At 44.4% G+C, this 18,060-nt stretch overlaps 1 protein-coding gene across 1 annotated transcript in view; it reads left to right on the plus strand.

Moving 5' to 3' along the window:
- Nucleotides 1-415: 415 nt before the first annotated feature.
- CIP2A (cellular inhibitor of PP2A) overlaps nucleotides 416-18,060 on the plus strand; it is a 46,995-nt gene continuing 29,350 nt past the window's right edge. The window contains exons 1-4 of the mRNA XM_063444608.1: nucleotides 416-623; nucleotides 3,907-4,054; nucleotides 10,109-10,221; nucleotides 17,318-17,412. Coding sequence (XP_063300678.1) covers nucleotides 522-623; nucleotides 3,907-4,054; nucleotides 10,109-10,221; nucleotides 17,318-17,412 — 458 coding nt within the window. The 5' untranslated portion in view covers nucleotides 416-521. The remainder of the gene's footprint in view (nucleotides 624-3,906; nucleotides 4,055-10,108; nucleotides 10,222-17,317; nucleotides 17,413-18,060) is intronic.

Genomic DNA, 18,060 nt, shown 5'->3' on the forward strand with positions numbered 1-18,060 from the left:
AGGGTTAGAATAATAATTCTACTTGTTTCGTTAAATCTGTCAGTAAAGGGGTAATTATTCTAGAACCCTAACATATTTTACCTGATTATTGCTCAAATATTGGCTTCAACATCATTACACAACACTATATATTTCATAATATTTAATAAAACTAACTATAGTGACAATATAATTGGGAAAAGGTGATTTATAATTGTCCTTAACCTCTAACAAACACAAGCATGGGGACTAAAAATACTTTTTACCATAAGCTCATATTAGTCAGGGTAATGTAGTAATTTCTCTGTAAAAAAAAAAAAAGAGAGAGAGAGATTCGCACAATTAACTGGCAAACCCCCATCAACAACAAAAAAAAAGTTTGACGAATATTTCTGACCACTGCAGGCTACCGTCGCTCTCCGTATCTGACGTCATATCCTGCCCTTAACCAAAATGAAAGCTTAGGGCGCGAATTACGATTTGGCTCTCGTTTTGTGCTAGGTGGAAATCGTTTTCAAAATCGGTAAGCTCTCCGGCTGATTATGGACCCGGTGTCCGGCATGAAGACCCTGCTGCTGGCTGCCGCCCAGTACAAGAGCTACAAAAACGAGAGCAACGGGGCATCGCTGCACAGACAGCTGGAGGTAAGGGGAATCCTACTTATAGTAACCTGGGGGGGCTGCACAGGAGGGCCGGACGGGGACAGCTCTGCCTTGGACCTCTGATTTGGAAATAGGTCTTAAAGCTTTCCCATGAAAACCGACATCATTACTATTCATTGCATTAAACCCATCCAACCTGATACAGGTATTCATGCTGAGAGGTGAGAAGTGTTGCTCTGAATCCTGTATTATTTATATACTGAGCATTTCACTTATAAATCACAGTAACAAAGTTGAGCACCATGACCACTTCAGTGATTTGAAGTGGTCATGCTGCGTGGAGCGCACTTTAAATCATTGTGACTGGCAGAGTTCCAGGCTGGCTTCTTTTATGTGCAATGTTTTTCCACTTTGTGTCATTTGTTGGCTGAGAGTGGTCAGCTGATCCTTGATCAATATAAGGCGCCTGGATCTGCAGGCTCTCAGCCTATCAAAAACCCAAAGTACTGTTTGAAAGGAGAAACAAATATTATAGATTAGTTACAAAATCTAGGACACTGGATGTGTTTTGCATCTAAGACTGACACTTTATAAACATAAATATTATGATGGTTAATATTATGATGGTCTTAGATGCAAAACAAGTCCAGTGTTCTTATAGGTTTTTTTATTTCCCATGGGGGAGCATAAAACCATGAACTTTTTTTTTTTTTTAGTTAGAATAAATATTCGTAAAGGTTACTCCAAGCACCATGACCACTTGGAGTGCTTGGAGTCTGTCTGTACAGTGTTTCACTCTTGTGACCGCAGCTGTTTCCTCTATTTACCACTACAACATCTTAAAGTATAGAATTTAGCGGGGCTAACCGTACAGATATCTTGGCCATAATATTATATAGTAGATAAGAGTTCCTCTATTTAAAATATTGAAATAATTGAGAATACAATAAAAATAGGGATTGTCTTAAAAGCAATAAAGTTTTTTTTTTTTGTCTTTTTAATTTTTTTTTATTAAATACAAATATAGACATATTAAAAGTTAAACATTTATAGCAGAGTTAATGAAATTAAAGTATATGCTTGCAATATCAGTAAAACAGAATAGCATATCCTCTTGAGTAAGTCAACCTCTCAGTCATGATAAAATGAAGCAGCGTCTCTGCATCCAAAATACTCTCCTGTGTTGTAATAATAATTACACATTTATACCTTAAATTTTTAATTAGGTCATGTTAGGACCTACCTTAACTTGGCAAAGCTACAAGACCATGACTTGGTCATTTCACATAGGAACATCTTAATCAGTCTATTGTCATGACCTAGACATCTTCTCTATGTTTAGACTAAAACTTAAAGTGGCACTGTCATGGCCCCCCGACTCCGCCACATCTAATTGCCCCCCTGGTAACCATCAAATGCCCCTATGCCTCCCATATTACCTTTTTTTTTTTTTTTTTAATCCTTTTCTGCTCTGACCTACTGCTCTGCACCGCCATCTTTGGTAAATGAAGTTGCTGTGGGGCACGTCATCTGCCCACACTAGATAGAGCTGTGAAATTCCTGCGCATGCCCAGTTAAAAACGTGGGCATTCGAACGGGAAATTCTTCCATTAAGTCTTCCGAAAGATGAATAAATAGAAATGTCAGGCGAACAAACAAACACTGGTTCATTTATTCAGTTTATTACAAGGAGGGAGCTACCGGCGCGTAGCTCCCTCCTTGTAAAATATTAAAATAGAAGCATGTCTACTAAACAGTGAGCCCCTACTCGCGATATTGTGAGATGGGGCAGAATGTATTAATACTAGGTAATCTTTACTTAGTATTAATAAATTTGGCTGAAAGACCAATTTAGGTCTTTCAGCCTTTTGGTAGATGACTCTCTAATACAGTTGGAATTAGGGAATTATCTACTAAGCGGCTGGACGATGCAGCCGCGGCACGAATAGGATCGAAGTTTCATTCATTTGAATGAAATTCCGAACAGACCCCCGAATTGCTTCCTAACACGAATGGAGAAACTGTTCTCATTCTGTTAGGACGAAATTCTGTAGTTTCGCCGACGTTCTGCCAGACCGTCCGTTTTTAGTCCCCACTTTATGGAGCACTTATAGCACTTATGCACTCACTGGGTGTTTATTCTTAGATCTTTCTTTTTGGGGTTCTTTGGTAGCAATTGAGATGGCATATATAGATATGAGATACTAGCATAGAACACCCTCAAAGGTGTTTGCATAGGGGACTCAGGGACTAGCAGCTCGGGTACTTTTATTATTAATTTTGTTGATAATTTGCTCTGCATTAATACCTGTCCCTTCATCTCATTTCTACTTCTATGGGGTATCTGCAAGTAGCTATACTAAGGGGATATGGACACTTCTAAATTCTGCTTCAATAGCTATTAGTGAGCATATACTCTCCTTGTTTGAAGCATTTAGATTATCCTGGGCAATTTTTTTTCCACCATCACCCCTCTGTCTTGGCTAAAGCCTTGTTGCCTTGCCATTTCCTCCCTCTTGCTTCTATTGTTATGTCTAGCACCAGAGCACTATTTAGTGAACCTTCCCTATACAATCCTGTTTATTTTGGACTTACCAGCCACCATTGGAATCTATTATAGCCCCAAGTTTTGCTGTTTTTTAATGCCATTAAACTAGGAGAGGGGATTGTGGTTGTAACTCTCATAACAATTTGTACACTTGCTTCCCAGGTCAGTTCCCATCTGTATCTTTATTTTCCTGTTTTACCCAATAAAGTATTTTCTCATTAGATACTATTAGTACTTGGGGCTGTAGTTTTTATGATGACTGGTGATAACTGTTTAATACATAGAATACAATAGCCACAGCAATTGGTCATCTTTTTCATATGTGGATATATATTGTTGATTCCATTGCATTTTTCCCCATGTTAAGAATTCTATAGTATTATTCTACGTAGATCTAATGTTTTTTTAATTTTTTGTTTAAAAGCATATATATTTATATGAATAACAGAATATACAGACTATGCCAGATTAATTCAGGACTTTAATAAAGAATCATCCAGCACTAATTTAAGTGCATATAATAACTTTTTTATTGCAAAACCTGACAGTATTGAACTCACAGAGGTCCTTCTCTGGTTTGTCATTTTGTGCCAGATTATTGCCATCTGCAAGGTTGCTCTGCCAAAAGTGGAGAATACATTCATCAGTCATATACACCTAAAAAAAAAAATAATCTGAATGTGAAATGAAACACTCTTCTTCTCATCACACTGTTTGAAGAAAATGTATGTAATATTGTCATGGATTTAAAATAGGCTATCTGTTTATGACTTCTAGGTTATCACTGGATTGAAGCTAAACAAATTGTTTGCATCAAACCAAATACTACCAAGTGAATGTTTGAGCAGTCTAGTGGAACTTATTGAAGATCCAAATACCAGTCCCTCTATAACATTGAAGACTATTAACCTGCTCTCTAGTTTAGGTAAGTTTAACATGTGAACATAATTTCTGTAAAAACCTTTCCTTTCAAGGCTTAGTTAAGTCATATTTATAAGGCAAATTTTTCTCTACATTCCTCATGTCTGTATTCATCACATGCACTTTACTCATGCCTATCCGGCCTTTCTCCACAAACTCCTAAATCTTCTAAATTGCAAGCTCTCACCCCAAACATTTAAATCTTACTACCACCTTCTCTTCCTTTCCATCCTACTGCTCCTAGCAGCTGGCTTTGTCTCTCCAAACCCTGGTCCCACCTCCACTAACACACATTGTACTAACAGAAACAACAACAATCTCATATCCATTCCATGTAACTCTCACTATAATTCCTCCTTTAAAGCTGCCCTCTGGAATGCACGCTCGGTTTTCAGCACCATTAAATCAACTTCCATCCATGACCTATTTATCTCACACTCCCTAAACCTATTTGCACTAACAGAAACATGGCTCTCTCCCTCTGATAACATAGCCGTTATCTATCGCCCCCCCCTGGTTCCCCTCATCTATTCCTTGACCATTTTTCTGCTTGACTTCCCTACTTCCTTTCAAGTAATATCCCTTTCCTAATTCTTGGGGATTTCAACATTGCCATTAACCCATCCTTGACCTCAGTAGCTTCCAAACTAATCTCTATTACCTCCTCTCTTGGCATATCAGTGGGTAAATACACATGTAGCTGGCAATACTCTCGATCTTATTTTTTCGAATGCACGCACTGTCTTTAAACTCCATAACACTCCATTTCCTCTTTTATATCACAGCCTCTTATCATTTGTTTTAGAGAGATCCCTTACTCGAACCCCCCTCAACTCAGAAGGGATCTGAATTCTCTTGATCTCCAGCAACTCTCAGCTAATCTCCATTCCAAACTCTCATCTTTCCCTACCTTCTCCTGTCCGTCTCTGGCTATCTCCTATTATAATGCTACCCTCACCTCTGCAGCCCTACTCCAAACATGCACTCTTCAGCTGAACGCTGCTGGAGGAAGTCCTGCACCTTGTCAAACTTCCTACATTATAAATTCATATTGTGTTCATACAGCACCCTTGCTAAACAATCCTACTTGTCCTACCTCGTTGGTTCATGCTCACGCTAACCAAAGCATCTCTTTAATAACTTCAACTCTCTCATTCACCCACCTCAAGCCACCCCGCAAACTAACCTTTCAGCTGATAGCCTTTCATGCTACTTTACCGATGAGATTGAACAGCTAAGGAAATAATTCTCCCCCCTTTGCTCCTCTCTCTTGCTACCACACCTGGACCGTACCTTCCCTACCCTACAGGCCTTCTCACCAGCTTCAAAACAAGAGGTGGCTGCACTTCTCTCCTCTCGTCCCACCACCTGTCTGCTTGATTCAGTACCTTCCCTCCTTATCAGATCTCTCTTCCCTTGTCTTGCACTATCCTTAATACACATCCTAAACTGCTCTTTCATCTGGTATGGTCCCTGCTCCCCTTAAGCTACTGTCGTACCCATCCTAAAAAAGCCATCCATAGACCCATCTTCCCCTTCCAACAACCGTCCGTATCTTTGCTTCCTTTTTCCTTTTAAAGCTTCGAGAAAGACTTTTCTATACTTGTATGACTTCTGTATCTTCCTAAATTCCAACTCCCTCCTCTGATGCTCTTTAATCTGGTTTTCGCCCCCTCCACTCTACTGAGACTGCTCTTATTAAAGTTACAAATGACCTAATCGCAGCTAAATCCAAAGGCCTCTGCTCCATACTAATTCTTCTTGACCTCTCTGCCACCTTTGACACTGTTGACCATGTCCTCCTTCTCCAAACTCTTCAATCCCTCGGTCTCTGTGACACTGTCCTCTCATGGTTCTCCTCCTATCTTTCCCAACGTTCGTTCAGTGTCTCCTTTTGCAATGACAGCTCCTCCTCTCGCCCTGTCTCACATGGAGTCTCCCAAGGATCTGTTCTTGGTCCCCTTCTGTTTTCAATTTATACTGCCTCTTTTGGCAAACTCATTAACTCCTTTGTATTCCGCTATCATCTGTATGCTGAAGACTCTCAAATATATCTCTACTCCCCTGAGCTCTTTGATCCTTATATTCCCAATGTTGCTAAAACCTCTCTATTCCACCTTAAAAATATCGCCCGCATCTGCCCCTTTCTCACCCAAGATGTTGCCAAGGAGCTTGGTCATGCACTGGTAATCTCTTGCATGTAATTCTCTCCTAGTTGGTCTCCCCAAAAGCCGAACGGCTTTGTTAAAATTAGTACTGAATGCAGCCGCCAGGCTAATCTTTCTCACCTGTCGCTCCTCCCATACCTTGCCCCTCTGTCGATTTCTTACCCTGGCTTCCTGTATCCTGTAGGTGTCAATTCAGAATACTAACCCTTACCTATAAAGCTCTAACCAACACATTTCTACACTGATTCATAGAGATGCCTCTTCTCGGTCCCTCCGCTCTTCCGGTGACTTTCTCCTGTCCGCTGCTCGTACCCTTACTGCTAACTCGCTCTTGCAGGACTTCTCACGGGCGTACCCCTTACTTTGGAACAGCCTGGCTACCCCCATCAGACTCTCCCCTAGTTTTCAATCGTTTAAAAAGCCCCTCAAAACACATCTGTTCAGAAATGCTCATGGACTCCCAGAGTAACTTATCTACACCTATCCATGTCTGTCTCTTGCTGTTCTAAAGAGTCACACTTCACTCTCACCTCCTGTTCTGCTACTTTTCCACCTTGTTTGGTGACTGTCACACTTGCTGCCCTGTTGTGTATTTGTACCCCACCTCCTCTAGACTGTAAGCTTGTTTGAGCAGGGCCCTCATCTACATATTTTTCCTGTGTCACTGTTTAATTGTCTCATTTATTGTAAATTCCCCCCCGCCCCCCTTCATAATATTGTAAAGGCTGCAGAATTAGTTGGTGCTCTATAAATACCAATTTTAATAAAACACATTTTGAATGGAAATTTAAATTGTTAATGTTCCAACAGTTTAAATTAAAATCCTATAAAGTAACAAGCATTAAGAGCATTTACAAATATAAAGTAGACAAGTTGCTTGTGGAAGTGAAAGGGCTTTAACCCCTTAAGACCGCAGGACGTACTATGCCGTCCTTATTTGGGCGGCTCTAAACGCCGCAGGACGGCATAGTACGTCCTGGGCGGTCTTACCCCCCACGTGGCCGACGGCACATGGCCGCTGCAGATCGCGGTCGGGGGGCATGCCTGGCCCCCCAGGCAGCCCCCCTGTGCCTGGGGACCGCGGTCTGCAGCTTCCGATCGCAGTGACAGGCTGTCACTGCGATCGGTATTTACCATGTGTCAGCCGATTTTAAAATCGGCTGACACATGGAGCCGCGGCATTTTTAATCTGCAGATCGCGGTCGGGGGACATGCCTGGCCCCCCAGGCAGTCCCCCTGCGGTCAGTGACCGCGATCTGCAGAGTATGATCGCAGTGAGAGGCTGTCTCTGTGATCTGAATGCAGAGACAGCCTCTCCCTGCGATCTGATCGCAGTGACAGCCTGTCACTGCGATCAGAGTTACTATGTGTCAGCCTATTGGCTGACCCATAGTAACTCCAGGCAGGATCCCCCTGCAGATCACGGTGGGGGGCATGCCTGGCCACCCAGGCACTCCCCCTGTGGCCAATTACTGTGATCTGCAGGAGGTGATCACAGTGACAGCCTGTCACTGTGATCACTGATCCTGTGTGTCAGCCAGTGATGTAAAATCACTGGCTGACACTGTCTCTGCCCCTCTCCTGTAATAAAAATAAAATATTAGTTAAAAAAATAAATAAATTACAGTTACACATCAAATATACTTAGATCATTTATATATATATATAATATATAAATATATATATATATATATATATATATATATATATATATAATTAATATCAAAATACACGTAGAAGGATATTGATTAAATATATACATAATTATAATTATATATATATATATTTTATAATAAAAAAAATATAAATACGTTTAAAAAAATAAATTTAAAAAAATAATTACAAATATATATGTGTAATTTCGTTCTAACTGTATTTTGATATTAATATATATATATATATATTGATATCAAAATACACGTAGAACGAAATAATATATATATGTATATAGCTAAGTATATACGTATACATCACTATATGTATACCTATATATAAATAAAAATAATTGTAAAAAAATTATATACATATATATATATATATATATATATATATATATATATATATATATATATATATATATATATATATCCACACACATGGATATATAATAATTTTACATATATATTTATGTAATAATTTTACATAATTAGGTATCCTAATTAATTACAATTAGCGGGACCTGCCTAACAACCCAGGCCGAAAGTATAGGGAATTTAATTTGCTAGCACTATATTTAACCCTATAAATTTCCAAGACACTATAAAACCTGTACATGGGGGGTACTGTTTTACTCGAGAGACATCGCTGAACACAAATATTTGTGTTTCAAACCCGTAAAATGTATTACAACAATGATATCGTCAGGGAAAGTGAAATTTATTGCATTTTTCGCACACAAACGGCACTTACACTGACGATATTTTTGCTGTAATACTTTTTACTGTTTTGAAACACAAATATTTGTGTTCAGCAAAGTCTCCTGAGTATAACATTACCCCTCATGTACAGGTTTTAGGGTGTTTTCAAAAGTTACAGAGTCAAACATAAGGCTTGCGTTTCAGTTTTTTCACAATGAAATTCGCCAGATTGGTTACGTTGGCTTTGAGACCGTTTAGTAGCCCAGAAATAAGAATTACCTCCATAATGGCATACCATTTGCAAAAGTAGACAACCCAAGGTATTGCAAATGGGGTATGTTCAGTCTTTTTTAGTAGCCACTTAGTCACAAACACTGGCCAAAATTGGCTTTCAAATTCGTTTTTTGCATTTTTCACACACAAACAAATATTAACGTTAACTTTGGCTAGTGTTTGTGACCAAGTGGCTACTAAAAAAGACTGGACATACCCCATTTGCAATACCTTGGGTTGTCTACTTTTGCAAATGGTATGCCATCATGGGGGTAATTCTCATTCCTGGGCTACCATACAGTCTCAAAGGCAACGTAACCAAACTGGCAAATTTCAATGTGAAAAAACTGAAAAGTGTAACATGCTTTATTTGACCCTGTAACTTCCCAAAACACCATAAAACCTGTACATAGGGGGTACTGTTTTACACGTGAGACATCGCTGAATACAAATATGTGTATTTTATTGCAGTAAAAGCAAACAGTATTATGGCATTCACAGTTAGAATGTCACATAGAACTAAGAAAATTTTAAAAAAATCTTATTTTCTCTCATTTTTTTTATATTGTATTCATATTAAGTTATGTTCCATACCTAAATATTTGATGTTAAATGAAAGCCCTTTTTCCCCTGAATAAAATGATATATAATAAGTGTGGGTGCATTTAATATGAAAGAGGTGAATTACGGTTGGACAGACATATAGCGCAAATGCCAGGTTTTGTTTACGTTTTTTTTGGATCACAACTTGTACATTTGGCTGCGGTCTTAAGGGGTTAAACAAGACATTATTTATATAGCGCTAACATATTTCTCAGTGTTGAACAATAGAAAATGACAAATATTTAATTTTATCGAAACATGTACGACTTATGGGAATAATAGGTGATGACGGCCAAACAAGCTCACAATCTAACTGCTGATGTTATAGTCTGTCTTTTAACATCTGTGATTTAGGCCTCAATTTATTATTCTTTAATAAACTATTAAAATTATTTAATATTATTTTTAAAAATGTTATATATATAATTTTTTTTTTTTTAATAACTGTAATTGGGGCCTTGATTAGATTTTCTATCTAAAAGTCTTCGCAAAGCACAAATGATGGATCACTAATGTTGTCATCTTTCAGTGAGGCAAGTGAAGGCATTTAGCTCAAGTGCCTTAGGTCGACTAAAAGCTATATTCACAGTTTCATCAGTTTTGCTTATATTTAACCATTTGCTCATGCCTTTTTTTTTTTTTTTTTTATTATTTTAGCCTTGGACATTGAGACAAAGGAAGCACTTCATTCAACATACAATCTTACTAATGTTGTGGCTGGTGTTGTTCATCGCTATAGCTCCATACTTAATGATCCTGTTTTGTTGCAGGTATAGTAAGATAATGTATTTTAGTAAGTAAAAATTGGAATAATTAATAATTGTAGATTATGCTAGCTTTAGTGTACCTATAATCTTAATTTTATTAATGACAGGAGGCGAATATTTGCTTAAGTCTCTCTTTACTAGAACTCCACAGCAGTAAAAAACACAGAGTTAAACAACCAATCAGAAAATAGTAAGGAGACCATATAACTCCCTTCCCAGCATTCCATTTCCTCTTTCTAACTGCGACAACAAATAAAGTAAGGAAAAGCATAACACAATATAACAGAAGGTCCATCTTGACATAGATAACGATCCATGCAGAAACTGAAACGAAGACTTGAACTTGACCTCATCTTGATAACTTTACACTGAAACGAGAGAAAGACAGTCGAAAGGGGTGATTAGCCAATGAAGTGTACGTCTAAAATCATGTAGCCACCCAACACAATATGTAAGAGCCAACCACCAAGTCTATCGGGCCCGCCCCCGGATTAGAAAATACCGAAATAACCACTATAGAAACTGATCGGTAGAGTAATTCTTTATTCAACAAACATACAATAACCAAGACAAAACCAAGGGTCGGGAAAAGGAAAAGGGTGGGAAATATTCGCCTCCTGTCATTAATAAAATTAAGATTATAGGTACACTAAAGCTAGCATAATCTACAATTTTCTAACATGACAGGAGGCTTCATATTTGCTGTTTTAACGCTCCTTCAGAAGAACCAACGATGCATGTTCCGCCGGTCTGAAGTAGAATCTCCGGAAGGTGTCCTCTCGAGACCAGTCTGCTGAACGTAGAATCTCGGAAAGAGAAGCACCTGCCATCAGTGCTCCAGATGCGTCCGCACCTCTGACTGAGTGAGCACCGAACGACGAATCCACACCGGCCAAGGACAGGAGCCATCTGATCCAGCGATCCAGAGTAACAGTTGAAACCGGTTTATGAGGGCGAACGTAGGAGATCAACAGCTGTCCTGATTGAGAGGGTCGAAGCGGCTTGGTAACAGCCAAATAACGAGACAGGGTAGAAACTACACAGAGCCTAGGGGCTTCTCGAAAAAATGGATAGAAGACTGTAGAAGAGTCAGATTTGGTACGCCTTGTAATAGAAAAGGTCACCCCGTCCGGGGAAAAGGAGAAGGCGTTAACATCGAAAGCCCTAACGTCAGAGACCCGACGAAAGGACACCAAACATAACAGAAGCGCAAATTTGGCCGACAGTTGTCGTAGAGGAAGATCCTGATTTTCCGGCCAAGACTGAATGAAATCCAAGACCCGATGAACGTCCCAGAGCGATGTATATTTAGGAGCCGGGGGACGCGACAGTCTGATCCCTCTCAACAGCCGACAAACCAAAGGATCCTGTCCAATCGGCGTCCCTAGGAGAGGGACATGAGCCGCCGAGATGGCCGACCTGGCCACGTTCACTGAGCGATAAGATTTACCCTGGACAAACAGGTGTGAAAGGAAATTCAGAACGCTGGGGACAGGTGCTGTAAAGGGATCGACACCCCGTTCCACGCACCAGCGACACCAAACGTTCCAGGCGGACAAATAACATCTTCTCGTGCCTGGGGCCCACGAGTCCCATAGGAGGTCCCTAGCCGATTCCGATAGGTCCTCGACCCTCCAGGAGCCCCGGAAAGAGTCCAAGCCACCAAACGGAGATGGCCCTCCAGAACGAGGGGGTGATGGTTGCCTCGAGTGTCCGACAGGAGTGTCGGTAGTGCCGGGAGAAGGAGTGGATGTTGACAAGACAGCTCCAACAGTTCTGGGAACCAGGCCTGGCCCTGCCACAGAGGTGCCAGCAATACTAACGACACTCGTTGACGTCGTAGCTGAAGTAGTACCCTGGGTATCATAGTGAAGGGCGGAAAAGCATAGGCTCCCTGAGACGGCCAGTCTTGAAGGAAGGCGTCCACCGCCGTGCACGTCGGGTCCGGGAGCCAGCTGAAGTACCTCGGAACCTGGAAGTTCGTTCTGGATGCGAACAGGTCCACCGTGAAAGGGCCCCTCCGTCGCGCCACCTCGAGGAAGACTTGCCGATGCAGACGCCAGTCGCTGGCATCTCTCCAGTGTCTGGCATCTCTCCAGTGTCTGGCATCTCTCCAGTGTCTGGAGAACCAGTCTGCCGTCAGGTTCGATACTCCTGGAAGATACTCCGCCTGGAGGGTGATATTGCGCTGAAGGCAAAAGTTGTATATCTCCTTTGTGACTTCCGTCAGAGCTTGAGAACGTGCCCCCCCCAGGCGGTTGATATACTGCACCGCCGAGATATTGTCCATCCTCAGGAGGATGCAGCAATCCGACAGGTGGCCCGCAAGGCTGCGTATAGCAAACGACCCCGCGATCATCTCCAGGCAGTTGATGTGGTATCCTGCCTCCGTGTTCGACCAGGGGCCCCCTGTGGAGGCAGTCGCACAGGTCGCACCCCAGCCCCACAAGCTCGCGTCCGACTCTAGGACAAAGTCTGGGGTCGGCCCGAAAATCGCTTTGCCGTTCCAGGCCGACATGTGTAACAGCCACCACCGGAGCTCGGTCTTGACTTCCTGAGTGAGGGATATACGTTGGTCGTAAGAGGGCGTCCGGCGTAGGAAGCGCGCCTTCAGGCGTTGCATGGCCCTGTAGTGAAGGGGGCCCGGGTAGATGGCCTGGATAGAGGCGGACAGGAGACCCACTATTCGTGCCAGAACCCTGAGAGGAATCGTGGCCTGGCGTAGAATCCTTCGAATCTCTTTCCGAATGGCCGTGATCTTCGTCTGGGGAAGTCGTAGGATGCACTGAACCGCATCGATCTCGAAACCCAGAAACTGAACCACCTGCGCTGGGGACAGGGCTGACTTCTCCCGGTTGACCACAAATCCCAGGGATTCGAACAAGGAGACCGTGAAGGCCGTCTGAGATTTCAGCCTGGAGGCGTCCTCGCAGAAGAGAAGCAAGTCGTCCAGGTATATCAGGCAACGAATGCCCCTGGAACGTAGGCATGCGGTCACCGGTTTCAGCAGCTTGGTGAAACACCACGGAGCCGAGCTGAGGCCGAAGGGAAGGCAGGTGAACTGGCAAGGCCTTCCTTCCCAAACGAAACGTAGAAAACGACGATGCTCCGTCGCCACCGGAACAGGTATGCGTCCTTCAGATCCAGGCGAGTGAACCAATCTCCTTGATGCAAGAGGTCCCGTAGTAGATGGATGCCTTCCATCTTGAAGTGGTGGTAAGAAACGAAGGCGTTGAGACTCCTCAGGTTTATAACCGGTCGGAATTCTCCAGACTTCTTCTTGACCAGAAAAATCGAGCTGAAGAAACCGCCGTCGTCCGGAGCCCACTGAACCGCCCCTTTGACGAAGAGAGATTGTATCTCGGCGTCCACCAAGGCCTTTGATTCCCTCGACGAAACCGGCGTCCGGGGGCGGGATTCCTGAACAGGAGGGGAATGGAAGTCTATGACGTAACCCCGGACCGTTTGGAGGATCCATGCGTCCGAGGAGATGTCTTTCCACCTGTCGAGACAAAAACGTAAACGGCCGGCATGCAAATATCTGTGGTAAACATGTGGTGTCATGTGTCTCACATGATGGCATCCTGCCCCGACCACGGGCGCGGTTACCTCTGCCGCGGTCCGACCTCCAGGAGGCGAAGGACCCCGGGCGGTAGCTGGGGAAGAAGGATGGAGAGCGGGATCCTCGTTGGCCCGAAGGCCAGAAGCGGCTGGAGGCACGACCCCGCTGTCTACCAGCCCTGCCAAAAACACGTGTAGAGTGGGAACGAAACACCCTCTTTATCGAAGTCTGCGCCTTATTCAGGGTGGTGTAGAGGTTAACATGCCTCTGGAGCTCCTTGATGAAGGGTTCGCCAAATAAAAGGCCCTTGGCTAATGGGCCCAACTCCTTGGAACCCAGCTCCGACAACTTGCCGTCCATGCGCATGAGGACTGCTCTTCTCCGTTCCGTGCACAGGGCCGAGTTGGAGTTGCCCAGCAGGCAAACAGAGCGCAATGCCCAATCCCTGATGGCAGTAGCGTCCAGGGGTGAGCCCTGAGTGACGGCCTCGTCCGCCATGGCCAGGATCCGTGACAGCGGTCCAAGCACGTCCAGCACTTTATCCTGTGCGAGGCGGAGGTTGCGCTCGACCCCTTTCTTGGGGTCGCGACCAGTTCGGGTCAAGTAGGTGGAGACCAGCGGATCAAATTCCGGTGTAACAGCGACCTTGTCTGGCAAGGTAGGTCTCGGGCATTCAGCCCTCAGCCTCTTTCGAACTGCCCATTCGAGGGGTCTGCGGACCCAATAGTGAACAAACTGGGCCAGGTGATCAGGCAGAGACCACTCGGGAGACCGGGGGTGCCGGATGTTGCGCGGATCAAAGAGGGGGACGCCTGTGGCATCCAGGAACACGTCCTCCCCCAGAGGGGCGCGTAGGTTCTCCGAGGTGGTCTCGTCGGCATCCTGATGGTATGCCTCCTCTTCCGCATCTTCCCCACCCCACCCGCCCTCATCCTCCGAGGGGGACTGGTCCGCCCGCCATTCATCCAGGACAGACAGAGGCGCGGGAAGGGCGAAATCTTCCTCCTCTTCGGGGAAGTATCTCGGGCGTGCTGGAGAGGAAGCGGACGCCCGCTTAGGTCGCTTAGCAGGAGCCTTGCCCTTCCGGGCAGTATGCTCAGGGCCTGCACCCTTCCAGTAGCGCTTAGGTGCGCGTGCCTGGCTCCTGTCTGGAGAGTCGGGCTCGGACTCGACCAGCATGTGCTGGGCCTCCGGTGCCTCCCTCTCTTGGGGTGGCTGGGGCATAGCGCGTAAGAGCGCTTTTTCGACTGACGCGGCGACGGCCGCATTGATCATAGCCTGCAAGTTTTCTTGGGTTGAAGCGTCCATCTCAGAGCAGCAGCGTGAGCCTGGAGTAAAAATGACAGGTGAGACCCGGTTAATATGAGAGCAATGTATGAGTGACAACAGTATGGCCCCAGAGGAGCATAAATATAGTCGGGGCTGGCCGGCAAAGGCGCAGGCCCGGCAGGCAGTCTTATGGCACAGACAAGGCAGGCCAATCTTATGGGCACAGATAAAAACAGGCCAATCTTATGGGCACAGATAAAAACAGGCCAATCTTATGGGCACAGATAAAAACAGGCCAATCTTATGGGCACAGACAACGCAGGCCAATCTTATGGGCACAGACAACGCAGGCCAATCTTATGGGCACAGACAACGCAGGCCAATCTTATGGGCACAGACAACGCAGGCCAATCTTATGGGCACAGACAACGCAGGCCAATCTTATGGGCACAGACAACGCAGGCCAATCTTATGGGCACAGACAACGCAGGCCAATCTTATGGGCACAGACAACGCAGGCCAATCTTATGGGCACAGACTCCGCAGGCCAATCTTATGGGCACAGACTCCGCAGGCCAATCTTATGGGCACAGACTCCGCAGGCCAATCTTATGGGCACAGACTCCGCAGGCCAGTATAATGGGCACAGACACAGCAGGCCAGAATATGCACGGTGTCAGCAAGCCAAAATGTAAGTACAGTCACATGTGTACGTGCTCTCAAATAGTAGTGTAGGATGAAATATATCATGTAAATGAAAATTGTGCATACACCTTTAAGGGACACTGAACGCCCTTTATCTGGAGGGGTAAACAGCGCCTCAAAATAAAAGCCACCTGAGCAGGGCCAGAGAAGGGGAGCCTGCCTACACCAAAGGACTATAAATGACCAAGGGGGGAAGAGAGGGGGTTTCCAGACCCCACACAGGCCTGCAGCCGCGGCCTGTGTGAGTGGGAGTCCCCCGCGCCGGCAGAGGAGCAGGGAGCCTGGCGCCGAGAATCAAACGGGCGGGGGAGGGGGCGAGAGCAAGAGCTCCCTTCTCCGCCCGGCGGACACACGCGGTCCGCGGATCGGGGCGGCCGCGAGGTGCGGCCACGTGGTGAGAGTTCCGGTCGGCGGGAGAGCGCTCAGAAACGAGCGCCCCACGACCGGAGCTGAGGGGAAAAAACTCACGGACCGCTGGAGACGTACTCCGCGGTCCCGGCGCTCGGGGGGATCGGAGGAGGCAGAACGGGCCAGCCTCCAGAAACCCCCGAGCAGGGAAAAAGTGTGACAGCCAAAGGGAGGAAAAAACAAGGGGGACAGAGAAAAAAATGGGGATAGAGATCCTCAGAGGGATATGAGGGGGAGTCCCCAGATCTAGTGTACAGAAGAGTAAAACACATAAATAACATAAAATCCCCCAATACCTAAACCACAATGAGAGTAAAAGAAGTATGTAAAACAATAAAGCCCAAAGCCACCAACTAAAAGCAGGAGGCAGTGGTACTCTGACCTGTTACTGATGCGGAGCAGTAAAGAAAGAGGAAATGGAATGCTGGGAAGGGAGTTATATGGTCTCCTTACTATTTTCTGATTGGTTGTTTAACTCTCTGTTTTTTACTGCTGTGGAGTTCTAGTAAAGAGAGACTTAAGCAAATATGAAGCCTCCTGTCATGTTATAAAATTCAGCCACTCTCCTCCCTCTGCCGACGTCAGCTCTGAATGCGCATGCGCGGCAAGAGCCGTGCCCGCATTCAAACCGCCCGTAGGAAAGCATTACTCAATGCTTTCCTATGGACTTCCAGCGTCTACTCACTGTGATTGTCACAGTGCGAACCGCGGAAGCGCCTCTAGCGGTCAGTGAGACAGCCACTAGAGGCTGGATTAACCCTCAGTGAACCATAGCAGGGTTAAAACCAGAGGGACCTGGCACCCAGACCTCTTCATTGAGCTGAAGTGGTCTGGTGCCTATAGTGGTCCTTTAAGATGCGGTAAACTAATGTTTTAATATGCCTGTGTTTACAGTAAATACAAAGTTTCCATATCCTCCAAACTAAAATGAATTGGAAATTAAATTCACAATATCACATCACATATATGATATAGAAATAATTGTTTAATTTGGCATTTTGTATCTCACTGTGGTGCATATAAATGGTGCATCCCCAATAATATCAACTTTTTCAACCTCTTCTCCAGTGGGAAGTCCTTAAATTAAGGGATTTATTTTTGTTTGCGTTAAAAGCAGTGACAGAAGTAACAATTTTGCATTTTTGTTTATTTCAGAGTATTCAACTGCTTCAAAGATTGACATATAATGTTAAAGTTTTACATGCAAGTATCAATATCGAGGAATTAACTGCATTTCTGATGAGCCATATGTAAGTTACCCACATAAGGAAAATCTCAATATTTTCATTACTCGTACATAGCAACAAAGCATGAAAAAATAACAGTATACATTAAATGTTCATGTTGTTGGGCTTGCAGCAAATGTTTATACAGTAAATTTTGACTGTTAAAATTATTTGTGGCGAACAAATAGCACCATGTCACAAAAGAGTGAAAGATGCCCCCTGGATATGTCTAACAGTATAATGTGGTAAACAAACTTCCTATAGTTAGAACCAAAATAGTAGCAACTTGAGGATCCGGCATCAAAAATGAAAAATCTTTTAAAAAAATTAAATGATAAAAAATAAAAGGGTGCAAGCCTTGTAAAGTAGGGATCAACTGATTATCGGCCAATATTCTGTATTTTCGGCAATATCGGTATCTGCCTATAGAGATACCGATATTGCCGATAATACATACCAGGACCGCCGGGCCCATTACAAGCCCAGCAGTCCTGGAGGGTCCGCAGCAAGCTCTTACTTACCTTCCCAGCAGCTCACCTGTCTACCATGGCAACGCGGCACGCAGGCCGTGAGATTTAGACAGGGGAGCTTAAAGGAGCTGCTGGGAAGGTAAGTAAGAGCTTGCTGCGGGGGCCCTCACTGCTCAGTCCATGCCACTGGATCACCAGGGAA

This window comes from Pelobates fuscus, chromosome 1, assembly GCF_036172605.1.
Source record: "Pelobates fuscus isolate aPelFus1 chromosome 1, aPelFus1.pri, whole genome shotgun sequence".
NCBI classification, from domain to species: Eukaryota; Metazoa; Chordata; class Amphibia; order Anura; family Pelobatidae; genus Pelobates; species Pelobates fuscus.